General features: G+C 52.5%; 1 protein-coding gene across 1 annotated transcript in view; it reads right to left on the reverse strand.

Annotated features, from left to right (window-relative positions):
• plxna3 (plexin A3) overlaps positions 1-26,269 on the reverse strand; it is a 135,122-nt gene that overhangs the window by 47,085 nt on the left and 61,768 nt on the right. The window contains exons 6-9 of the mRNA XM_088623794.1: positions 18,320-18,443; positions 17,850-18,006; positions 17,032-17,131; positions 11,005-11,119 (exon numbers count right to left, since the gene is read on the reverse strand). Of these exons, the coding sequence (XP_088479920.1) occupies positions 11,005-11,119; positions 17,032-17,131; positions 17,850-18,006; positions 18,320-18,443 (496 nt within the window). The remainder of the gene's footprint in view (positions 1-11,004; positions 11,120-17,031; positions 17,132-17,849; positions 18,007-18,319; positions 18,444-26,269) is intronic.

The raw sequence follows: 26,269 nt of genomic DNA on the forward strand, positions 1-26,269 counted from the left end.
AGCGCAGAGTCGGGAGACAAGGCACGGCCCCGTGGTTTTCTCACACCGCACGTGCTCGTGCGCCGGTGTTGGCTCCCCGGATGATCTGGCACTGGTGTGGCCTGATTCTCTGTCTGTGTTTTAATGCCTGCGAGTCTGTTCCTGTGCACGTGTGTCTGCATGCACGCGCGCTCCACCATGATCATTTTCCTTAATGGGAGTCAATTTGATCTAATTCCACACAATACCTCCATAATGCACCCAGACGAAGGGAGGAAGCCCTCTCCCGTCGAGCTCCGATGTCTGGGCTCGTTCGGACTTTGATTGCACTCGTTTTCAGCGTTCACAGCGTCTGGATGCCGGAGAAATTAATAGACCCCCCCATCCCTGGCTAAACCCCCAGCACATCTCTCCCTCGCTCGTTTTCAGTAACGAGCTGTAATTAGTTGCAGGGCAAGAGTGAGACAAGCGCCGGATAAACGGTTCGAATTCGACTTTGAAGAGGAAGATAAGCGGACAGTTGGGGGAGCCGGCAGATTGAATTTCACTTTCTCCACTCGCACCACAGAGCAAGACGGCAGATCCCACTCCCCTGCTTTTAATTACACGGAAAATAACCCGAAAATCTGCTGCTGCTTCCGCCTTGGTGAAATATTGAAATGCATGACCTACATACAGAAATGAAATGCAATTCGGAGTTCTCTGAACACCTTCCAAACTGTTCCCGATTCCCCGACGGAACTGCAGTTGCACAAGCTGACGTCTGTAACGCCGCTCCTGCTCACAGGGAATTGTGGGACCCCTGAGCAAGACTGGCCGGTTATGCGGTCCAGATCGAGTTTCACACAGCTGCCCGCTGTCTCTCCGGTTGCTGCGCTGGCCAGCAGGCAGGCCTGAGTCCAGTCTCCGGCTCTGAGCCCTGGCCCTGGCCCTGCTGCGTGTGGTACCGCTAATGAAGTTGTCTTACTCCGAGCTTTTCCAAGAACCCTCCAACGCTGATTAGCACCCCATTAAGAGAGCCTTGGCAGTTTATGGCCTGTCGACAGCATTTCCATTAACCTTATCGCCGGTGAGCCGCGCGGATCCCGGCTCTCAAACAGCGAAGCACTTCACTCTGTTGAGACATTAAAAGGCACGGCCTCCAGTGTGCACACAGAGTGCCACTCTCACCAGCCTGTCAGTGCTTCCCAGAGCAGCCAGGAAAATTGGCAACATTAGCAGTTGCTTACATGTACACTTTCTTCCCAAATCCCATTTACTGCCTACACGCACTCGAAACCATGAAGCCTGTTGTGCGCTGATTGATGTCATCCTCAAAATCTCCAGGCCTCCGCACTGCTGCAGCCACATACCCTTAGCAAGCTCTTCCTCTCGTCCTCTTTATCCTTTTTAAGAATTTATTCTTTCTTCTTCTTTTCACTTAATGGCTCAGTCCTGTAACGCTGAACACACTGCGGCCCAGCCCTGTAACCCTCAGCTCCGGAACTCGTTGCGGCCCAGCGCTGTAACACTGAGACACTGAACACACTGTAACCCAGTCCTATAACACTGAGACACTGAACACACTGCGGCCCAGCCCTGTAACCCTCAGCTCCTGAACACACTGCACCTGAGTCCTATAACACTGAGACACTGAACACACTGCACCTGAGTCCTGTAACACTGAGACATTGAACACACTGCACCTGAGTCCTGTAACACTGAGACATTGAACACCGTCTCTCTTGTTGGGAAGGAGATGGATACGACATGAAAGCATCAGGCCCTTGGATCCACTAGATACTCACTACCAAAAGACTTCTCTCCTCCTGACTACGGCCTTGATGTTCTCCCAACGTCCCCAGGAACACTTCCTCACGGAAACGTGCCGCCATCCTAACGCGATGCAATGACTTTCCTCCCGCACGGTTTCCCCATTCACCACCCCTCTCACCGTGCCTTCCCCTCGGCTTCATGCTGTCGGGGGCGAGGCGCACATCAGGCCCCGCTGGGTGAGCGATGAGCCGCGAGCAGCCGCAGATCGAGCTCCAGCTCGGACAGCGCGGCTCTCGCTGGCGCCCCCCCCCGATCGCTCTGGAAACCGCCCGCCCGCAGGTGACGATGCACATCGGCCTGCCCGTCCGCTGGCGTCCCTGCACACAGGTCCCCCCCATCACCAACAGGCTGTACAGGGGAGAGCTGCTCTCCTCCGTGGAAAAGAGGGAAATGAACGCCCAAACTGCACTCCGCCATCGACCCCAGGACTGGGAGCTGCAGTGCCAAGAGACAGGCATCTCATCCTGGAGCCAAGCCGAGCTTTGCTTCTGGTGATCAGGACAGTGTTCAGTTTGTGTAACTATCTGCAGGGCAGGTCTAAGCAGCCCCCCGCCCCCTCCAGTGTAGACTGTAACCCAGGGGTGCTGAAACAGTATACCCTGCCCCCTCACCCCTCCGAAGTTGGATGAGAGCATCCCTTATGCTCCAGGCTGGGACAACACTAGACTTCTTTGACTTAGGAGACTGGCTCAGCCCCCTCCCCCCAGGCCTGCAGGATGCTGGCTCATGACCTCCAGGGCTACCGTGCCTCTGTCACTCACCCTACTATTAATTACTGATTGGGTTCCCATGCAGACAAGGGGGTCGAGGGGAGGCTTTGATGTCAATGCTCTTTGGGGGGGAAAAAAAACAACAAACATCCTCTTTGTTCTCCAGCTGGATGTCAATTCTCCTGCGACCTCCCAGAATGCAGTGCGGTGACCCCTACAGCAGCGCCGGGCACACTGCTATGTGGCCACTCTGCACAACGCTTTGTGTGAGGGGTGGCACCATTGTGCTCGCTACGGCACAGCGCAACAGCACAGTTTTATTACCGCATTCTAGGTTCTGGTTTACAGCAGGCTTTTTATACAGGACGACCCTTCCTGTCCTTATAAAAAGGCCTATTTGAGTTGAGCTCCTAAATGCAAACAGTTAAACCTGATTATAACGAATAGCTTTCTCTTGAGCTGAATGAAGAAAACATTTTAAAAACCAGACAAAACTAATTAAACAGGGACCTGCCCGAGCAGTATAATGTGGTAGCAAATATCTCCGTATAAGGAGATATAGCTTGGCATAGTACAGCTATTTGCTCTCTTGCACCCAATTTATAATGGTTACTTGCACAGTCATGCATCTCTAATGCTTTCAAAACCATTGATTACCAAATCATTTTGAAAAGGTTGTGTACTACTAATCTTGTTATGAATGTCTTTGCATGGGGTGAAACCCCATTACTAACAGAACCGCACAGAGTGTGTAAGATCTGACAGAGATGTTGCAAAGAGAGTTCTGTATGGGGTCCTGGTCCTTTCTCCATTTCCCTTATCAATACTGCTGAGGCAACAGGCGACTCTCACATCCACCTCTACACTGACATCACACTTAAGTGGACCCACCTTGTCATCAGTAACGACCAATCTGCAGCTTACTTTTGACAAAATTCAACAGGCTGAAAAATACGTCCATGGCTTGCATTATTTTTATTGAACTCTGCTCCCTTAATAACGATCACACTTTTACTTTAAGGTCAAGATGAAGCAAGTCGAGGTCTATAACTATCTAGGCACCTGGCTGGAAAGCCCTCTAACTTTCAAAACGCATATCGATAATATTAGAAGCTAAAATCAACGCAGACTTGTTTTTCCTAATCACAGCCGGTCTTGTCAGACGCTGCTCCAGGTGAACACTAGTCCCAATGTCTCGACTCCCCATCCTGAACTCCAGTGATGTTGCGTACAGGGTGGACTCTTGACACTGCTCTTGGGAATCGTTCTGCCACAGGGCTGACCGCTGGCGCCCCTTCCACACTCATCGGGGCGATCTGCATTCTTTGATTGGCCAGCCCACTCCACGCACCACACCTCGCTGCGCCAAATCAATTAACAGGTTTTAATCAGGATATCACCTTCCTCTTTTCATAATCCACTGCACTTAGCTTACAATTGAAGATGCAGAGCTTTTATCATCAGACTGCGCCTCCCAGGAGTGCTGATTTTAGGCACAAATCATTTCCGTTCGCCTCTGCCAGCGACTGGAACAATCCGCAGAGCGCGCTGGAGCTGTCCACCCTCGTATCTGAGGGCGTTCCTCTGCTGCGATTAAATCACTCCTGCCTGACACCCGCCCTCGTTAACACTGTCACCCCGTGTTCTGTTCTGTGTATTGACGGTTCTTTTCTCTCTTTCGGTTAGCCGGCTCTGCAGCAGTGGTGCGAACCTGCTGGCCAGGTCATCCTAGTAAACGAGAATCCGATCTGAACTCATCTGCTTCAACAAGGGAACAATATTAATGCTCTGGCACAGGTAGCTGTGGGTTTAACGGGATGGATTCAGAAGCTGTCAGAGGGATGGCTTCTTGAACGCACAGTGAAGTTCCATGATATGATTACAACACAATTCTATTAAGGTGGAGGCCACAATCCTGCAGGTTCTTTCAATCAGCAGCTGGAGAGCTCTGAAAAGCATTAAACTGGGCCCTCAGCTCAATTAGATCACTGAGGACAGAGTGGACTGGGAAACCTGCGGACACTAAGGCCCAGGAGCTGCGCAGCTCTCAGTCCAGCTGACGAGACTTTATTCTAAAACGTTAGAGTGACAATTTCTAATGCCAGCTGTGCGATAGAGCAACGACCTTGAGGGCATGGAGGAGAGTGTGGACACCCGGCATATGAGCCACTATCGAATCCTGTCACCCCGTCAGCCTTCAGATGCAGAGCTGGCTTGTTCCAATCCTCTCCTATCTGAAGCAGAACACAAGTGAGGCGGATGGCTCTGGGGCGCTCAGCACTGCTGAGCCAGAGGCCCTGGAGCGGCCCCCTCTGGCCTGCGGACGAGCCCGGCCCGCGCCAGGACCATTGAAGTCGGGGTTACAGAAGATGCCTTGCCCCGGGTAACAAGCGTGCGCCCTCCTACACTGCGAGCAAAGCGCTGCCAAGTCACCACGGCGCGCTTTCGGAGGACCGGAGGCGCACACGGGCCCAGCTCCGAGTCTGTCCAAGACAAAGCCTGAAAGAACAGACTTCAGGGACATCCCATAGACTCTCGTGCCATTTTTACCACTGCACATAGAATGCAAGTCGACCCAAAACAAAGAGTTCTGGCAAGTTTAGATTTAAAAGAAGGTGGCATTTGGTTTTTATACTGTATAGTCACACATGTCATAGGGATGTGCCTATGTAGTCTGTTTGTCTAGAGTTACTACGTTGACACTGACACAGAATTTGGGCGCATACTGGTAGTAATACACATGGCTCCCGCAAAACATATACTGTACACACATTCATAAATGTAATTAAGAGTTCTGTATTCAATCTTAAAAACAGAACCAGTCGGAGGACTTGGCTGCTAGCTAAGCAGCTGATGACTGCTTCCAGGACTCAGCACGTGTGCCTCCCTGATCAAAACTGTTACTTGCTAGGTGTGAATCTGACTGAAGGGAAAAGCGCTGTAACTTTCATTTGGAAAGAGCGCAACGCTGTGTTTGAAACCGAGTGCTTTCGCAGCACAAACCGTGCAACAATGCTCAGCGGTGTTTTCTTTTGTTCTGACAAGGCTTTAGGAAACGGGGGGCCTTGGGAATCGCAGTCAGCGGCCCCAAGAACTAATCAGAGATAATAGAGAGAACAAACATAAAGGACTACATCTCCCAGGGTACAGCACTCGCTGCACTCCAGCTGTGCTCTGCAGTGCTTTCCCTGCAATAACCCGGTTCTCCAGCTGCTGGGCTGTCTAGATGTTAAACACTCGGAACACGACCGACCGCAGCCTCGTCTGTGAATGTCCTTGCCTCTGGGCGCCCTGAAGCCCGGGCCCAGCCAGAAGACAGCCTCACCTGCCCAGACGTAACCTGATGACACGTCCAATCACTGTCAGACCCCCCCCCCCAGGCAGACGGCCCTGTCTTCTTTCAGCTTCTGCTCCACCGGCTCCGACAGGGGGATGGGATGGGGCGGGCGGGCGCGGGAGACCAGGAGAGAGAGACGGCCCTGCTCCTGTCGAGCAGCCCTCCGGTATCAACACCGGCTCCCTCCCGCCCTAGTCACTCCATTTTTTCGCTGAGTAATTCATTTTTCGGGGCTGATAAGGAGATTGTCAGCTCCGCGGACTAGGCTGGGGGTTGGAGAGCTCGGCGCACAGCGGCATCACCGCGCCGCTGGCACTGTCTGATAAGCCGCGATAAGACATCTCTTTGATGTTCAGTTAAGTGTAAAATTAAAATGTGTGAAGAGCCGACGGGTTTGAGCGGCAGAAAAGTGGAAAGAGTAGATTTTGCTTTGCTTTTTCTTCTCTGTTTTTTTCCCCTTTAACATGATCCACCTTGGCAACCTGTTACTCCTTATTTCTCTCTTTCCCAGGAATGAAAGGAAGCCAATCGATCTCACAGATGATTGAGGTGCTCACTGCCAAAAGCCCTGCGGCCTCCTGCTCTCCTGTATTTCTCCGTTTCGCATATTCACTCATCCTGCCTTTGGTAGTATTTTTTTTTATCTACTTATGACGGAAAGGAACATTATCTCTTGCCGTTTCACAGAGCTGGAGGGGGCATCACTGTCTAACACTTCTGATTCCGCGTTTAAGTGTGAATAAAAAAATAGGACCTGAACGTCTGGTCCTCTCTCTCTCTGCACTGTGAAACAGCAAGTGATAATTAACATTCACTCCCATAATTCACAGCCTTGGCATACTCTGAAAATACACTGTAAACCTGGATGATATATCTATTACAGGTACGAATATGAAGTACGTTGGTGTTCTGTCTATTCTAGTATCCCTTCCCAGAGTTTACCTACAGCAGGTCCTCATTAGCTGACCAAACATGGCATAATGTGCCATTTCCTCACACCCAAAGAATATTGTGTTTCCTTTCTTCTCTTTCCAGCATGGAGCAAACCTTTGCTTGTTCCATAATGAGCCCTCTGCTCCAGTAACGCTGGAGAGTGCTGTGATTGGATAGGACCTCGTTAATATTCATACCCACAGACCCCTGCTCTTCAAGAACGACCAAGACCCTGGGCAATAAGATTACATTCCTTAAATCTGGGCACCAGTTACCGAGCAGCTCAACTAGCAAATGTGTCAGTCATTCAGCAGCAATCGATAAACCAGAAGAAGTGCTCAACTGCAAAGCCAGATGTCAGGCCCGTCATTGCCCCCTCTGGTCAAAGATGAATGTCCGAATGGTTAAGGGGTGACCACACTCTTCCGCGGGCCTCTGTTAAACAACTGCCCTGCTTGTGGTCAGCCTTAGCATTGTTCCTTCCCCAGCCAGAGCCTCTATTTATAACTCGTTCTAAACCCTCGGCGTAGTGCAGCACCTCAACTGCGTCACCTTCAACAGCGAACCGGAGGCCCGAAGCAGCAGTACAAACGTCAGAGCTGACGCTTCCCAGAGCGAGAAGAGGATGTGCTTCTTTACGCCAAGAGGTGTGGGGGAAGGGAGCAAACTACCCAACTGACTCACTGCGGTTCTCAAGATCAAGGAGATTTAAGGAGCTTGATGTTTTGTGATAATTTTGCAAGATGCAGTATGAAGAAAGAACATTTAATTATAATTATGAATAATGGGTAGATATCACATCCACAAAACAAAATGGCTCATTGCTGCTCACTCTTTTAATGTTTATGAGGTGGAAATTCAACACTATTTAAACTCCATCAGAAACATGAAAAATACGAGAAGGACAAGTGATGCATGTGAAACTCTGCACTTATTGTTCTGAGGTTCTTTTGTTCACATTTCTTTCCTGGGGTAGTTTCTCCTTGTGATATATGATGTTTTGGTGAAAAAAGGAACAGTTGGATGAAATTCTGGGAGCTGCTTGCGACAAGATGGGGGAAAAAAGGGGGACGAGCTTTTGGGGGTTTTAAAGAAACATTGGAGGTGGGTAAAATAATATAAAAATTAATAATTCCACCTGGAGAAAGGAAATCTGGAAAAAAAAAGTGTGTATACAGATGCTGAGTGCATTTTCCTCAGGGAATCTGGGGTATTTTGCTACCGGATCGAAATCGGTGTGCTCCGAGCACCCTGCCTGCTCCTGGGATCACCCCGATCCACATCCCTGATAGCCCCCTTCCCAGGGAGCCAGCCAGCTCCGCACACAAAGACGGATCAGCGCAGGTTCCCGTTTGCCCGTCTCGGGAGAAGCTCGCAGTTGAAAGTCGGAGAGTGACTCAGAACTCCTCCGCAAGGCGATCTGGGACTTGTGACGGCGGAGAGAAAACTAGGTCTGTACCCCACAAAGCACTTCTCTTCGAAGCTGAGATCTTTGTAAAACAAAATATTAAAACAACACACACACACCATCACTAGCAGCACTTTACCCAAAGCTGATCAAAGAACTCCAACCCTCAAATCTTTTTTACAAGTATGTGAAACTTTTGCCGCCTGTTTTTCTCATTTTTTTCGGTTTGTTCTGCTAGGCTTTAACAAGGTTTGGGGGCTTTACGCTTCAAAGTGTTCCGAATTACAGGATGAAAATCTCAAGGGCAACCGATTACAACCTTTTTCTCCAAGAGCAAGGATTCTGATAGAAGAATAGATGCTGAACAATATGCTGCAGTTCAATGTGCAACTATGCAGGGGAACCAGACCTTCATTGTCTAAATCTGATCGTTTTTTGCATCGATGGGAATTGGGAGCTGTTACCTAACTTTGTTTTTTTTATACATGGGGTTTTCAAACCTGCGTGCACACTGGCCAGTGTTCTGTAAACAGTGTCTGACCTGTCCACTCTGCACCCCATCCACCTCCTGACCCCACCCAATAAAACACGTAGTCACATCAGGGCTCTCCAGCTGGCACGCACCAGGAGCTGTGCACAATTCGTCCGAGGAGAAATAAAACCAGCAGCTACAGACAATGAGATAAAACAGAGCTCAGCCCTGATTTTAACCTTCTCTGCTGCCCTCGGCCATGGAGCTGGTCTGGGCTCAGTGGAGTGCGAAATCGATGCGTGTTCGCCGAGACAGGAGAGGGAGGGAGAAAGAGAGCGAGAAAGGATAAGACGCACAGCGCCAGTTTATGGGCATAACCCCCCCCCGACCCCGACCCCAGGAAACAGAAATGCGCTGCACATCACTGTGGGCTGTTTCGAATTCATTTTCTAACTGCATGAGCCAGACACGGGCCAGCGGCGCAGAGAAAGAGACCAGGCAGGGACAGAGAGAGAGAGAGCGCTGTTCCTGAAATGATTCCACCTGCTGCAGAGAGGGACGATCATCAGACATGACCACAGCGAGAATAATCACATCCGCAAGAAAGCCACTTCTTCCCTAACTGAGGATATCAGCTTAAACACACTGCTAGAGAACCCAACTACCTCCGTATATAAATCCATCATTTATGTATGATCTATGTCAGAGCAAATCTAATATCCTGGAGACTTAATGGCTAAGGTTAGAATTAATTAATTGGCTCTGCAGGTAGCTCCTCTGACACGCCCACCTTCCAGCCATTCATCTGCTGACATGTCACGGGCAGCACCGCCCCCTGCTGGAGGGTCAATGCTGACTGGAGGAGAGGCATGCCAATCACCCAAAGCCCTGCAAGCCTACAAGAGCCCAGGAGCCCAAAAGGGTGTCTGAGGGCTGGGAAAGGTCTGGTTGGCTAATCCCCACCCTGCCTTCCACAGCTCTCAGACAACAGAGCGCCACCGCTTGGGGCTAGTGCCAGGGCCCAGGCTCGAACCCGGGATCATGGTGCCGACACTGGCTAAGAGTGTTGGAGACAGAGCCCCCGTAAAGTCGGTCCTCGCCTCTAAAGCAAAGAGGCAGCAGCTGCTGCTGAGCGAGTCCTTTAAGAACAGGCGGAGCTGGGGTCGCCAGTCAATGGCAGGATTGTCCCAGAGGCAGGGAACAGAGACACCAGTGTGCGAGGCTTGGCTGGAGCTGGGAGCGCCCGGACGACCTCGAGTTCAGCGAGTCATGACCGGGGTCTTCGCTGGCCCCGGGGCAGAGAGCGCTCTCCCGCAGCCCCAGGCCGGTGCCACATTAACACAGCTTGACTCTCACATGACCAAGCAGCCGGCTCCGCGGGGGGGTGGGGCACGATCCTGGGAACAAGCTGGACAAACGGCAGTATTCTCCTCACTGTACTCGCTTCTGTGCCAACACGCTGCTCAGACAGCCCCGTCCTCAAAACCTTTGTCCCACACACACGCAGATCTGGCACGTACAGTCGCAGCCAAGGTCTTCCAGGCTCCGTCTCAGACTTACGGCTGGATTCGGCCAGAATATCCCCCGACTTCACCAGGCCTTTGACACAGAAGGAGCTGCTGGAATGCCTAGCAGAGCAAACCGCACCCTTAATGGGAAGATGGCTAACCCCGTGAACACACTGCAGTTCAGCACTCCAACACTGGGCTCCTGAACACCCCGACGCTGAGCTCCTGAACACACTGCAGTTCAGCACCCCGACACTGGGCTCCTGAACACGCTGCAGTCCAGCACCCTGACGCTGAGCTTCTGAACACACGTCAGGCCAGCACTTACATTGAGCTACTGAACACACTGCAGGCCAGCACCCCAGCACTAAGCTCCTGAACACACTGCAGGCCAGCACCCCAGCACTGAGCTACTGAACACACTGCCTCATGGCTTAGGGCCCCACGGAGTCAGGCTGGGCACCGAGAACCCGCACAGCCAAGAGACCCTCTCACTCTCCTCCCTCGAGCTGCCCGTTTTCAAGCCTTCTCTTCAGAAGGCAGGCCGTGTGCAAGTACGAAAGGGTCCTGTATAGTCCTTCACACAGGGACCTGTGTAGCCAGGGTGACCGTTCTCCCAAACCTGGAATCTTCCAAATCAACTCTCCACAGTTACTCGTCATTCCCGACGGGTGGCCCTCGCACAGAATTTGGAAGGGACCTGGGCCCTACACCTGCACCTGTCCTGCTTTTGCAGACATGGCCCTAATCAGACGCTTGCCCTGGAGAGAAGACAAGTCGAGGAGCCCTGCTCCTGACACACACACACACACACACACACACACACACACACACGTCGTTACCTCCACTCCGCTGACACGGCCCTCCTGGAAGGAGCAGTTGGCCAGGTTGTTGGTGCAGATGTGCCGGTATTTGCACCAGTGGCAGGGGAAGGCACTGCTCACACACGACAGGCACCTGGGGAGACAGGGCAGGGTCACAGGCTGATCACCCCCCCCTTCAAGGACAGACACACAGACCCCAGGCAGCAAGCCCTCGGGTCTGAAGATCAACATGAAATAGACAGAGACTGGTAGATAAACACATGCAATAGGTCAAGTAGGGAGCTGCATCAGCATGCGTAGGCTGGAAAGGAACAAGTAAAGGTTTACTCGAGGCTGAAAAAAGAAGAAAAGAAACAATATTTCAGCTGAGGAGCCTTCTTCAAGCTCGAAACGTTGTGTCTCTTCTCTTTTCTTTTCACATTGGAATAAATCTGTACTTGTTCCTTAACAGTACTCAATAGCCACCCTTCCTGAGTTTTGTTTGCTGAAAGCAGCGGTCCATCAGATACGTGGGGTGACAGGGAAGATGGGAGTTCCTGCAAATCCTCTTTCAGAGTTTACAGGTGTCTTGACTAGGGACGCTGTCTAGTCGAGCTGTGGCTGAATAGCAATGCAAGCCAGGGAGCTCTGTATGCTTCCAGGAGCAATGCTGATGTGAAGACATAAACCGTAATAAAATTCAACGTATCAAGGCTTTTGCAGTAAAGCTTGTGTTTGGAACAATTTAAATGACTGTTCTGATGCACTGACAACGCCCCCTAATAAAAAAAAAAGTGCAATTTCTTCGAGCGCCATACAAAACCTGTGCTCTTCAAGACAGGCCTTGTCATTGGCGTGGAAGTGGGACCTTTGAACGCTGAAACAGGGACAAGGTCAGACCCCATGTGAACAGCCTCTATCCCAGCGCTGACCGCGGGCCGGCTTTCGGGACAGCAGCGGAAAGCCGCAGTAAATAACATGAACAGAGTGTCTGGTAAGTCTCTGCGGAACTTCACAATGTGCTGCGTCAGTAATACTTTTATACACCCATAAATTCAGCCCAGCCCCAGCTTGTTCCAGCAAAGCCTGCAAGACTGGACTCCAGTGAGTTTCTCACACGCTAATGGAGCGGGCACTGCAACAAATGGACTGGCCATGTGGGAGACAGCGTGATGAGCAGTAGCTCAATTCCAAAATGCCAGGCTGCATTCTGTGTTCAGGAGCTCAATGTCGGAGTGCCGGGCCGCAGTGTGATCAGGAGCTCAGTGTCAGGGTGCCGGGCTGCAGTGTGTTCAGGAGCTCAGTGTCGGGTTGCTGGCTGCAGTGTGTTCAGGAGCTCAGTGTTGGAGTGCTGGGTTGCAGTGTGTTCAGGAGCTCAGTGTGTTCAGTAGCTCAGTGTTGGGGTGCTGGGCTGTAAAGTGTTCTGTAACTCAATCTCAGGGCTCTAAGCAGAGTTCAAAGTTCAAAGTTAATAAAGAAAGAAATGTAAAAAAGCAATTAGTGGTCAAGAAACTAAAAGCCACAACAGAGGAACTGCTCTGTCAGATGGTACTGAATTAACTTCTATGGATTCCCACCAGCATCGCCCAATTACAGCCTTACAAAAACAACAGCCCGTTTATGGAAATGCCTGGAATTCCTGGGATATTTCTGAAAGATACGATCTCACTCTGCCGTCTTTAGCGCCGTGCCAGGGTTCACTGCGCAGGTGGGCATTATCCGAGACAGCGATGGACAGGAAACGGGCTCTCTCTCCGAGGCTGCTGGCTGAAGAATTGTGGGAAAGGGCTTCGCTGGGCACGGCAAAAGTGGGCTGCCGGCCACCCCAGAAGGGAAAACAATTCCAGGGCTAAACGTTCCCACAGGGCCTGTGTAAACAGGAAGCCTGGCACAGGCCCTGAAACAGGCTGCACAGCCAGGTAGGCCTCGGCAGGCGTTGCCAAGGCAACTGCAGAGCCCGGTGTTGATCCGCTCCCCCCACACTGGAGAATTGATTGTTGTGTGCGTTCTGGCAGCAGACAGGCAATTTCTTCCAGAAATAAAACGCCATTTATTCAGCCACTATCAAATTATTGGGAGAAAGAGTGTGTCTACACGAGTGTGCGTGTCTGCCTGCGAGCTCATGTACAGCAGATTTCCCGTCTTCCTGTTGTATGAATCCAGGTCTGGCAGTCTGTCGGCTCCAGTCTGTCACAGGAACAGTGCTACTGGCCTGAATATCGACCCTCCTGTTCCTGTTCGCTGCTGGATCGGGCCATGTTGCACACAGGTGTGGATTTTTTGTTTTGAAAAGAAGGAACTTCAGGTTACAGAAATGAATGCAAAGTCTTTGACTCTGAGGCTCCACTGAAGGGCTCAGCTCCTCATTCCAGCCGGCATCACTCCCCACTTCGCAGAGGAAATAGGACTGCATGTTCTGGGAGCTGGGATTGCAGGAACTGCTCCGCGCGCAGCCACTGGCCTGCAGTCATCGTTCCAGTCGCGAGGCTGTGGCTGACCGGTCCAGCAGGAGCCACTCGCTGTCCCATGGACAATATTAACGTCGAATGGTATAAAAAAAAAAAAAAACCTCATACAACTGGGAAAATACTGCCTGGTCCGGAAGCTCAGCAATAGCTCTGGACTGGCTTTATTCCTCATCTGCAGCACCTAGATCACAATACACACAGGAAGAGACAGAACCCCAGTTCTGCTGGGAAAGAGGAGCAGCCCAGACAGATCCCCGGTTCCGCTGGGGAAGAGGAGCAGCCCAGACAGATCCCCGGTTCCGCTGGGGAAGAGGAGCAGCCCAGACAGATCCCAGGTTCCGCTGGGGAAGAGGAGCAGCCCATCTGGAGTCCGCAGGGCCGGGACTGCTCTGTCACTCCAGTATATTTTGAACGCACGGTCGTGCCTCCTCTGATGAGACTGGCCGTGCGCCGACAGTGTGCACGAGTCGGCTGACAGTCCCGGTCTCCCAGGGGTGCCGATCAAGCCCACAGGAGAATCCCATGCCTGTGGAGGTGCACCAGCCCTCTGGCGCAGTTACTGTTAGGACTTAGTTGATCAGAAAGGCAGAAAAAAATACTATCGACTGGGGGGTTTCAAAACTCGTGGAGTTTCCTCTCCCTGCAGGTTTCTCCAGTTGCACATAGGAAATCAAAAGTTGCTGTTTTAATTAATTTTCATTTAATTAAAACCAACATATTCCACCTGAAACTAGAAGGAGAGGAGGAGAGGTGTGTGTGTGTGTGTGTGTGTGCTGCTGGCTTTCATTTTGTTTCCACGATGTCCAGATCTTTGACGTCTCCAACAAGACGGATTTCAATTTCGCCGCCGTCCAGGTTCTCCGAAGCCCTCAAACACCCTAGCTGTGGCGGGTTCGAATCTCTCCGGCCTGAGCCACGTTCCGAATTTTCTTGGCCTCTTTCACGGCGGGCAAGGGAAAAAAATCGAATCATTCTTCTGTTCAATGTACACAAAAAAAAGGAACGGTTTTTGCTTCCTATAATGCATTTTAGATTAGAGACAAGATACGACCGATTTTCAACCCGGACGCACGATCGGTTCTGCACAAGGGGAACCAGAACCGGATGTTCCAGACAGGAGGGGGAAAAGCCCGAATCCCTCTGCCCACAGCTCGGTCAGGACGTGTGGAGAAGTGGCAGGCAGTGCTCCTCAGCAGGGAAGAAAAGTGAGAGTGGATTGTGGAGAGAGGACACCTTTCCCAGTCCAGTTTCCAGCACACTGTCTACAACAGCGGGTCTAAATTCAGGTCCCAGGTGGCATTTGGCATCCCATTACCTGTAAAGTGCTTTATAAGTGTAAGCAATTATTATTATTATTTGTTTCAACCCAGCTCTTAGGCACGGGCTTTTAAAATCCAGAACAATATTTGTATTCAGTGTTAATGAGTGGGTTCCAGGAGTCCGGCTCGGATATAAAGAACTGGACTTCAGTAGAAGGCCAGCGCCTCCCAGTGGGTGTGTCAGGTTACAGTGCCCCTCCCACACTGGGCACGTCTGTTTATCATCAATTAACTTATTAAGAGCTGTTTAGTCAGAAATAAGGGAGCAAATTCTCAATTAGCAATCTAAGGAGTTCAGTTCCGTGTAACTAAGTAATTTGAAATAATGTACTTTAATTTGGGTCCTTTTGAAACTAGGCAGAAACAAGTCTAAAGTTAGCACTGGAACTAGTAATAGGTTTATTCCATGCTGAAAAGAGAAGAGAGAAAACACAACGTTTCGGCCGTGGAGCCTTCCTCAGGTGTGAGAAAGACAGGCCAGTAAGCAAAGCTAATGTAGCAGGAGAACAAAAGCTGGGAGAGAGGAGGAGCGAGAGGCGGGAGCAGGGGGCAGACAGAGTGGCCAGTCAGGAGGTGTGAAGTCGGGACAGGTGAAGAGAGGTGTGAAGTGAAACCTACGATGGTTGAACCGAGTTTTGCACTGGTCTTGATCGTGACCGAAGGCAAGCAGAAAGCTATGTCAAGGTCAGAAGAGGCAACACAAAAAAACGGCTTCAGGCAGTTTTTACTTCCGATCTGCTCAGGCTAGTGCAAAAACCTAACTTGGTCCCCCGCATGCAAGTCGCTGCTATAACAATACGCCGTAAGACCAGCAAGACACCCCTTTGGCTTAATTGTAAGCGCTCTGCAGCTGCCCCCGACAACTGTATAGGCTGTATTCTCATCAAGCGAAGAGCAAGAATGAAAATAAACTTTTCTCCTGCTAATCTGAGCAAGAACAGCCCCGCGGGCAGGTGGGCGCTCAATCGGGATTAGCGCTGCATGCAGGTTTGGGGGCGTCGTCCTCTACTCAGGCCTGTGAGCCACAGCGCTTGAACCCCAGAGCCCTCCTCATCACACAGCCGGGGGGTGCTGACCACACATGTCCTGCCGTCACGATCAGCTCCTCCCCAGTCTGCGGCTCCTCGTCTCTTCCCAGGATTCTTGAAATCACGACTGCCTGTCCGGCCAGACGGGACATTGGCACTGCCCTGGCCGGAACAGAAGCAGGGCTGCTGGTCTCCGAGTTTCGCCTGCTGTGGGATCCTTAAACTCCACTTCCAGGGGCCAGCAGGGGTCAACAGGGCACAGAGTGGGCTGGAGTGTGGAGGAGGGCAGTGCAGTGGACCTTCTCACTGTTGCTGTGCTATTTTCACTGGTCCGCCCCAAGCAGTAAGTAAAAAGCGTGCTTCTGCGCTGTGGGCAAACTTCCCATGTGAGCGGCTCTCAGCGGAGTGGGCACCTTGCCCACAGTTTACCCACAGTGGAAAATAAGAAGCCTGCTACTGATTTAAAAGCGAGTTGGAGCCTTACGTGTTGCATAATCAAGCAGCCCACAGTTCCAGCCAAAAAAGGTAACTTTAAGACATTCAAACCAGAGCTGCTTTCAGCACCCAGAGGGCATGGAGTCGTCAGCACTGCACGCTGGCCAGGACGGAAACAGGGCTGCTCATCTCTGCGCTTCTATACAAAAGTGCCGTCCTTCGGGAGAGATGTGAAATCGAGGTTCTGACTCTCTGTGGTTATTAAAAATCCCCGGGCGTTTCTTGAAGAGAGTAGGGGGGTCACTCCGGTGTGTCCAGGCCAGATCCCCCCTGGCCTTTGCCAGTCATGGCCTCCTAATAATCCCCCTCTCTGCACTGGCTCCATCCAGCTGTTTCTTGAAAGAACATGACATGTTCTTTCAACAGTCGAACAGGAGTATGGAACAAGCTACCACAGCCCTGTGTGCAGAATGTCTCCTGTGCTCAGTTTTAAATGCTCTTTTTGCGAGTCGGGACCCCTCTTAGTCTTCTCTGCTCAGAATCGCAGTTCGTTCAGCCTGTCAGCGTAGGACAATCCCTGTATCCCTGGAACATATCTGGCTGCTCTCCTCCAGACTGTTTCTGGAGGAGCAATGCTTTTTTCTGTAACCTGGAGACCACAGTCATACATAACATTCGACCTAAAGTCTTACTAGTTCACTGTACAATTTTATCATAATGTCCCTGAATTTGACCTACTCATCTGACTAATATCCCAACTTCCGAGCTGCAACAGGACAGGAAGCAAGAGGACTGCAAGGGGCGGGGGACACTTACGACTGGAGGACGCTGCAGTTGTAGAAGACGAAGTCCGTGCTGACGAACTTCTGGCCCGTCTCCTTGGAGCGGAGTGCCAGCCTGACCACGCGCTTGTCTCCTGTGGACAAGAGGCAGGAGTGAGCGAGCCCTGGTCAGAGGACCTGAGGCCAAGAGGGTACGTCTCCGATCGTGCGCTGAGGTGCAGTTAAACTCAGCTGCACCCTGGACAGGCAGATCCCAGCGCACGATGGGGAAGAGTGCCTGTATAGTGAATCGCCAGATAACGGATCAATTTTCCCCCATGAGGACCATCAGACGGTTCTAGCACATTCTTCACTTAAACACTGCAACAGTGCACCAAATAGAAGTTTTTCATTAATTAAAATTTCCTGTTGCAAAATATTTCATGCAATATTAAAGGCCTATGCTATAAATAACTGTGTATACATCTGTACTCTGCATATTTTTTAATGTAGCAGGGTGTGATCCATACATAGTGCTTGAGATGATAAAAATGAAGGTCAGACCACTGTGTTCCCAAAGAGGTGTGAAGCAGTTCCATGAGTTCATGTCATCTGCTGCCTTGTCAGAGAGATACATTTGAGAAGCATCTGGCAACAGAAGCCTTGGTTTACATACAGCTGCAACACATTTGTGAATTAATGAATAAAGGATCAACACTTCGCGGGGTATCACTGTAGTGCTGATTTGATAAATGTGGCCCATCGAGACATCGTAATGCGTCTTGTCAAACAAATTCTCATCGTCTAAATTTTATCAATGAGAATATCCAGCTGTTCCAGCTGTACGCTCCTGCCGATTCCAGCCGGCCTTACCGTGCCCCTGTGTGAGAGACGGGATGTCCCGCGGAGAGGGGGACGTACACCGGACCTGTCCCTTAGCCAGCACCTCGCCTTCGCTCTCCATCAGCTCCCCGAACGAGCAGGTCACCCCGGCCAGCAGCTCCGGGACGTTGCGGACCTTAACGCTCAGCTGCAGGGCGAGAGAGACCTCAGACTTCCGGAGAGCCCAACAAGCACCTGTCCCCTCAGCGGGACGTCCTGGACGGAGCAAAGGCTCAATCGCTCTTTAATGGGGTTGCGAGCCGAAAGTGTTTTACTGTACGAAGCCAGCTTCCAGGAAGGAACGGAAAGGCTCAGGGCATCAGGGCTGGCCAGGACTATTCCAGGGCGAAATCGGGAGAACACCGGAACATTCCACCCCAATAATTCACGCCATCCCAAAATCCCAAACCTAAACGTTGGGCTCACGACCCGCGCGGCGGGGCTGCGGAGATGACACGCACCTCCATCGCGGGCGCGGTGACGGAGACGTTGCTGGGCGTCACGCTGATCTCCACGCACTGGGCCAGCTCCGCCGTGAACCGCCGCGGCTCCGCCCACTTCTCGCACGTCTCCTGCCGGGAACACCTGCCGGGAAACAGCAGCGCGGACATCTCCAGCAATCCCGCTTCACGAACACCCCAACACCGAGCGCCGCCCCCCCGGCCAAGCTGATGGCCTGACTGCACCCGGTTCCTGCCGGCACCTCTGACACCCGGGGCTTCGCATCTAAAGCACAGAGCGCTCTTCACCTGCCTTACTTACACACACGAATGATCAATCAGTGTTTAAGACAGACTGGGTGAGGAACAGTGTGCAAAGGATATCCTGTCCAAAGCATAACCTAGAGATCAGCCTGATTGCTCCAGGCAAGTGAATACTCTGGGCAGTGCTCTTAAATAAATGAACTGCCCAGTAAGTTTCTTTCATCCCCCCCCACCACCCCACCCCTCCCTTGGGATGAAACAGCACATCGATCTTGTCAGGCTTGAGAGGAATCCATCACGCAGCAAAGCATCCTCGGGGGTCTGAGAGGAGGACTCGCAGTGCAACCACATCCAAAGCGCCAAAGCGTCTCAGCTGTGTGAAGGCCCTCCTGGAGTCTGCCCATGATGCAGCGCACACGCGCGGATACCGCCCGTATCTCGGCCCGGAGTCCGCACACCGCCACACGGCAACAAGTAGGTGCACACGCACTGATAAGACAAGGGGCCCATTATCTACAGATGGAGGTACACCGGGAGGCAGGCAGCCAGTCGTAAATTAAAACAGGGAACAGCCTCGTCAAACCTCCGACATCACTCTCTTTATCCATCCATCTGTCGCCCTTGACAAGATAAACACTCTCACTGCTCCCCTTCTCCTGGCCACTTGGGAGGCCCGAGCGCGGCAGCTCAAGATTAATTTGCCCGGGAGTGCAGCAAAAAAAAAACACCCCCCTCCCCCTTTCCAAACAGCTAATCTATTAACCAAGCCCACCAGGAGACCACAGACGGAGAGCAATTGCCCCAAACATTACCCCCTGCCAACAGCATGCACACACACACACACACACACACAAACACACATGCACACACACACATAACACATCCAGCCTGGTTACAAAATCTGAAGTTTCGTTTCCTCCTGTTTTGAAGTGAAGGAAGGCAAGATGGCGTTGCTATGGGTCACCAACCAGTCAGGAAGCCAAATAAAACCCTAATTAGACACATGTGTGCTGTAAGCATTTTTATCGGGGTTCTGGTTTGCTCAGAGAATACCACTTCGCAGTTAATATTTTTCACGCTTGGCAGAGTTTTGGTTGCTGAAACCACTACGCCATGTTCTACATGAAGGCTATAAAGAGCATTTTGATATTTTCGACCTTCAAATTTGTCTGGGCAGGTTGGCCAGCTTGAAAAACATGAGGAGGGAGCTCTGGACGCGTGAGACCACAGTTCTGGAACAGGTGCCCGACTAGCCAGTGACTTATACTTCCTGTCACTGCAGAAATGAATGAACAATGACACATGGACCAGAGCGCACATGTGGACACTGAAGTGGAAGTGCTGTACATCGCATACTGGGAACAGGAGGTGCTTCTGTACCCAGAGAGTGGAGGGAGTGTGGAACAAGCTGCCCAGCCATGTGGTTGATGCCTGTACCCCAGTTTCTTGCAAGGGGAATGGGGGCCTGGGATCAATTAGCTAATAACCACCTAATGGGCTAGATGGGTCAACGGGCCTTTTCTCATGTATAACCTCTTATAGCCTACAGCACAGACCAAGACACGCCAGAGCTGGAGCCCGTTTGCTCAACCTTTTCGTTTTTCCTAAACAGTGGCTTCTCTCCTCTCTGTGCTCGTGTTCCCCCGCTGTGCAGCTGCTGCACTGTGCTCTGGGTGTGGCACACTGAGAGGGGCCCTCAGACCTGGGGCCCCGGGGCCCTGAGAGCGGCCCTCAGACACAGGGCCCCAGGTGTCCTGAGAGCCGCACCAACCTCTCACCAGTCAGGACACCCCCGAGTGTGGCAATGTAGACAGGACTTGCGAGGTAAGGGGTCTGGGCTGAAGATGTGAACGTTGTTTGGTGTGGACTGCGTGGATATGTGCGTCCGTGCGTCCGTGTGTCCGTGGGTGGGTGTGGGTGTGCGTCCGTGGGAGTGTGGGTGTGTGGGTGTGCCCGTCCGTGGGAGTGTGGGTGTGTGGGTGTGCCCGTCCGTGGGAGTGTGGGTGTGTGGGTGTGCCCGTCCGTGGGAGTGTGGGTGTGTGGGTGAGCGCGTCCGTGGGAGTGTGGGTGTGTGGGTGAGCGCGTCCGTGGGAGTGTGGGTGAGCGCGTCCGTGGGAGTGTGGGTGAGCGCATCTGTGCGGGTATGTGGATGCGCGGGTGTGCGTCTGTGGGAGTGTGGGTGTGCGTCTGTGGGAGTGTGGGAGTGTGGGTGAGCGCGTCCGTGGGAGTGTGGGTGAGCGCATCTGTGCGGGTATGTGGATGCGCGGGTGTGCGTCTGTGGGAGTGTGGGTGTGCGTCTGTGGGAGTGTGGGAGTGTGGGTGAGCGCGTCCGTGGGAGTGTGGGTGAGCGCATCTGTGCGGGTATGTGGATGCGCGGGTGTGCGTCTGTGGGAGTGTGGGTGTGCGTCTGTGGGAGTGTGGGAGTGTGGGAGTGTGGGTGAGCGCGTCCGTGGGAGTGTGGGTGAGCGCATCTGTGCGGATATGCGGATGCGCGGGTGTGCGTCTGTGGGAGTGTGGGTGTGCGTCTGTGGGAGTGTGGGAGTGTGGGTGAGCGCGTCCGTGGGAGTGTGGGTGTGCACATCTGTGCGGATATGCGGATGCGCGGGTGTGCGTCTGTGGGTGTGCTCAGCCGCAGCCCCTCCCCCCCACTCGCCCCTCAACTGAGGGCCCCCGGTGTCCCCGAGCCAAACCGGCGGCGGCCGTTCCCCGGCCCGTGGGGGTCCCACGGCAACCCGATGGCACCGCCGCCGCCGGCTCGCGCTCCCTGATCCGCCGACAGACGGGTTTCAAGCGGCGTGGCAGCAGATCGCTTCAGATGCTTTCACAGCTCTGCTGTGGCTCCTGGAGGGCACTGCACGCGCTTCAACAGCTTCACACGCTGCCTTTCGGCAGGTTAACCACGAAGCCGGGACCACTAAAAATAGGCGTTTGAGTCGGTAAGAGTCGGGGGGCAGCGCCTCCGCCCGCAGCCGCTGGCAGAGAGAGCAGCGCTGCGACGGCTCGATCTGAGCAATGGGCTCAGACTAACAGGAAAAAAAGACATTTATAATAAACGATGGGCTATTCAGCACTCAGAACTAATGGAAAGGTGGGAATATTGTTCTGCTGCCGTAATACCTCATAGAATCGGCACAATAATTTAATTTCAGCTCGATTTAACCTGACAACGGGACAAAAAACAATTGAATCTCTTTTTTTAATTTTCTATGGTACGCCTCGTATATTAAAGTGCACTTTAGAGCAATCTGACCTCTGAAAGGGTTTTACAGCAACTGTGGTGCAAACCTTCAGTTAGCAGACACACAGAGCCCTACCACTGCAAAACGGCACAAATACCCCACAGATTTCTTTGCCCACTGCGCCCCTGCACCCCTGCAGTGTATTGTTTTAAGCGCATGTGTCAGGCCCTGCACGATGCACAGAGCCAAGAATGTCATTTTTATTTTTGGTTCCACTGCCTCCGTTTTGTGCTTGGTGTTGTACCACAGATGTGGTCTCTCATTTCATTACGGCTGATGATCTATATGTGCGTGAATGGCGATGCGGGTAGAGGCTATTCGTTCAAACGGAAATCACGAGGGACTTCATTTAAACTATACGGGTTTAAATTCCACGTTACAGAGTTTTAATAAATGATCATACATCTGCTGGAAATAATGGACTTGGCCAATATTCAGCACAGAAAGCAAAATTGCCTCACGGTCTAGACAGGCACTGCTCGGTATGATTGGCTTTGCGACAAGAGCTTATCACTCTATATGTCCTCAGTCGTGCACTGCAATCGCAAAACGCAGGTGTGCCGGTTGTTGGGAATGAAATTCCTCTGGCATATGAGAACCCTGCACCCTTTCCTGCCTGTACAACAGGCTCCTTCCACCAGGAAATCACAACCTTCAGCAGAATCCGAGCCTACGTGAGACACCACAGGCCCACTGCTTCCCAGCCTCTGTGCATGAAATCAACTGATGATGATAATTCCTTACACTTCTATAGCGCTTTTCTGGACACTCCACTCAGAGCTCTTCACAGGTCCTGGGGATCCCCTCCACCCCCACCAGTGTGCAGCCCCACCTGGATGATGCTCCAGTCCTCTCACACACAGCAGCTCTCAGTGGGGAGGAGAGCAGAGTGATGGAGCCAGTTCAGAGAGGGGGGTTATTAGGAGGCCATGATTGTGGGGGAGGAGGAGTCTGGTTTTTTCTTCTCTATCTCTGGATATCCCCGAAATTCGTTTTTCTTAGTCAGGAAGACACATCTGTGGAAGCCCACTTTTTGAGACGCCGAGGGGAACTCGAAGGAAAACTGGGGGACGTGTGTGTGAGTGGCAGTGGGGGGGTCAGCTGAGAGGCTGTGAAGGTCAGAGAGGAGAGTTGGGTTAACGTCAGACTGAAGGGTGGGAAGAGCAGCCGGAGCAAAAAAAAACCCCAAAACACCGGAGCCTTATCCGCAACAGCCTCGCCGGGAAGCGCATCTTTAAAGAGTTCTTCACAGCTCCGAGGAAAACGGATCTGAGCGACAGTTTTAACAGTGCAGAGATCCCCCCCCCCCCTCCACCACTCTGTCCTTCCCTCACAGAAGGCAAAATGAAATCTCAACTAATTACGTTGCATTGCTCTTTCTTATCCCAGGGCTGGACATGATTGACGATAAGTTCGGATCCCCGGCAGAGCCTGTCACTTAACCGGAGAAGAAGGATGACTTCCTCGCTAACACAAGTCCACGCGTCTCCCTGCTCACACACCCCAGGAGCGCGGGGGTCAACTGGACGCGTTTGTCCCCTGTCAGAGAGGGGACGGGATCAGGCGGACACATCGTCTCCGCCCGGCGAGTCAACCCCCCCGCCCGCGATGCGAGAAGGTCACCCGGGGATGTCAAGCGAGTTAAGGGGAGATATATGGCGGTGTGAGGGACGGGGGCAAGCGTTATATTAGCGGGAATGAGAGCTTTCATCCAGGCGGCGGGGTCCGCATTAACCTTTCCGGTAATGGACGTGCGCGCGCGCCGTGTTATTAGCGGGGAGGACTTGTCTATTTTCCTGCGGACAATATTTCAGCAGGAAGAGCAGGGACGCGCGCCGAAGGAGCAGGCCGAGGCAGCCGACCGGGACGCGCCGCCGCCGTTGACATCAGCCACAGGGGGGCGGCTCGATTGGGTGTTTGGCCCCGATGAGCGTGGGAGGAGCTCCAAGAGGGGGGAACGGGGCCACACACCGATAATGAGAAAAAACAGCCCTCCAGCGCGGGACCCGTGTCTCCCGGCGGAGAAACGCAGGGCAAATTGAACCGCGGGGCCAGGCCCTCTCTCCCACAGGCCCCCGTCGCCATGGACACGCTCCGGCCCCGAGGTAGGCCTGTTTTCCTGAGCCTCGTTGGCCCATCCAATGGCTGGAGGCTGAAGAGGCCGCAGGGGGACAGACAGGGAAGCCCAGGGACCAGGAAGGCCAGTCAAAGCAAGGGCCTGGATTTCAAAAGTGCCCCCCCCCCAGCGCATCTCCCTTTCCTAGCAACTCTCCAGGCGGGGCTCCCCTGCCTGGGAACAGGCCCTGGCTGCATAATAGCGAATTACCATGCTTACAGAGCTCTAGAGTTCCCATTGCAAGGCTGCCGGGTTTGCAGACAGGCCTGAGGATGACTGTATCTGCTCATGCGAAGGAGAAACACATAAGTGACTCGATATTAAGAAAGGGTTTATTTTTGCTAAAAACCGACAGCTCCTCTCCTGTTATTATCTGGAATACTGCCGTTAGCATTGGTTTCCTATTAGCTGGGGCTTGCGTGCTTCATTTGAAAGCTTCAAGCGTTTTATGTTCCTGGAGACTTCCGAAACGCTGGAGCGACCCCAGATCCGGAATCTGGAATGGGGACGCGACGCGGGGGCTTGGCGAACCGGCCGAGGTCGATGACTCACGGGGGGCCGGGGTGGGGGTGGGGGGCGGGGTTCTTCTCCTGCGCTTAATCCTGCTGGACGACGAGCTGCCTTGCACCTCGTTACTAGGGCCCCTCGTTATTAAGGGAGCAGCGACGGGCCGGGAGTCTGGGCTCCCAGCTGGGCCCTTGGTTTTCCGAGCCGGGTCTGGACCAAAGCACCACGGCTCTGCTAACGAGGCCGGCCCCTGTCTCCCGCAATGAGACAATGCCTCTTTTCTCCATCAGCCTCAGCCGACGACAGGCTGGGAGAGGAGGCACAGTGCAGGCCCCACAGAGCGAGCATTCAGCTTCCTCTAGGGGTGCTCTGGGTCTTTAACACCCCTCCCTCTCAATGGCATCCTTTGTTGTTTCCTCTGCTCAATGAGCTGCAGCTTCTCTCTCCCAAACCACAGCCCTGCAAACACCCACTGTCTGAACTCCTCCTGGAACTGATGCACGTCTGCAAAGAGATTAAGGCCTCAAGTTTGGAAGCAGACTGCTGCTGTATTAAACTCAAACCACGGACAGATGTTACGAGTGCTTTATTGTATCCATCATCCCTAAATCCTCAAAAATAGTGTATAAAATGGAGCCCTTTTATATTAAAGAGGGTGAAATTAATAAAGATACTGATGCATTACACACCGTGCACAAAACCTAGGAGACACGAACAGCAGCACGTGGTCTAGCCTGGCCCTTGCACTTCATGCAGGGCCTGATGCATATGCTCGCCCTGACAGTTGATGTACTGATGGGGAATATTTCCACTCTGTATAGAGAGGGTTTAGACGGGGCGGATGGAGGAAAACTCGGCTGTTGAATACAATCACATCACTGTGCTTGAACATATTCTAATTGCCCTGTGTAGAAGCTGTCACTGGTCCGTGTAAATTCTGCGAATACTGAATTAACATGCAAAGAAATGTAATTTTATAAACTAGGGGTGCAAATTCTATTCCAATTATCCCATCAAACCAAGATTTGCATCTTAATTAAAGATCTTTATCTTGATTAAAGCTCCAATAGAAGAAAAAACACAAAGGCAGGTTCGCTCTGGATACCAGTTTGCATTCCAGAGGGCTGCAATACCGACTCAGTCCTCATGACCCTGCAGATCTCTCCCATCTCCCTCCTGCCATGCATCAGAGCTTCACTGAGGCAGATTTTCTCGCTTGTTCCTGCCTCTTTGCTTTGTTTTTGTAAATGTAACCCCGGTGCTACTCCGCAAATATGCGACCATAAAGCTTCACCTCAAATCAAGTGATCTTCTCCCTGGGGGTGATTCTATGAGCGCTGGTGGTCAAGACCTCTCCCATACCAGACTGATTACACGGGCACATTTCCAGCTGCATGTGTGCTTCTTTCAGAGACCCTCTTTCCCCCTCCTCCCCCTGGACTGCTCACGTCTGGGCCAGGCGTTACGGGGGCTTCCGATGACAGCTCCATCCCGAGTCGGAGCCAAGCAAACCAACCACTGTGCTTCTGAATCCAGCTGTTTCCTGCCGTCCCGAGCTGGCAGCTGCGGCCCGGGTCGACAGGAAGTGCACATCTGGAGCGGCCGGCACCTGCTACCTGCCACTTCCTGCCCGGGTCAGGTGAGCAGGTGACTTGCGCAACGGATCCTGTTGGCCCCCTGAACTTGTGACCCCTGGGGGGTGTTAACAAAAGGTCACCCATCCCCACGCTGCCTGAAGAGGAGCCTCTTCCTTCTGCGTGTTTCACTGCGGCGACTCCTCTCTGGGTGAACGTCTAACAGCGAGCTCCGGGATCACGCTCTGGCTCGGCCTTGCTCGGCATCTTC

This window comes from Lepisosteus platostomus, chromosome 3, assembly GCF_059453375.1.
Source record: "Lepisosteus platostomus isolate fLepPlt1 chromosome 3, fLepPlt1.hap1, whole genome shotgun sequence".
Classification (NCBI taxonomy): domain Eukaryota; kingdom Metazoa; phylum Chordata; class Actinopteri; order Semionotiformes; family Lepisosteidae; genus Lepisosteus; species Lepisosteus platostomus.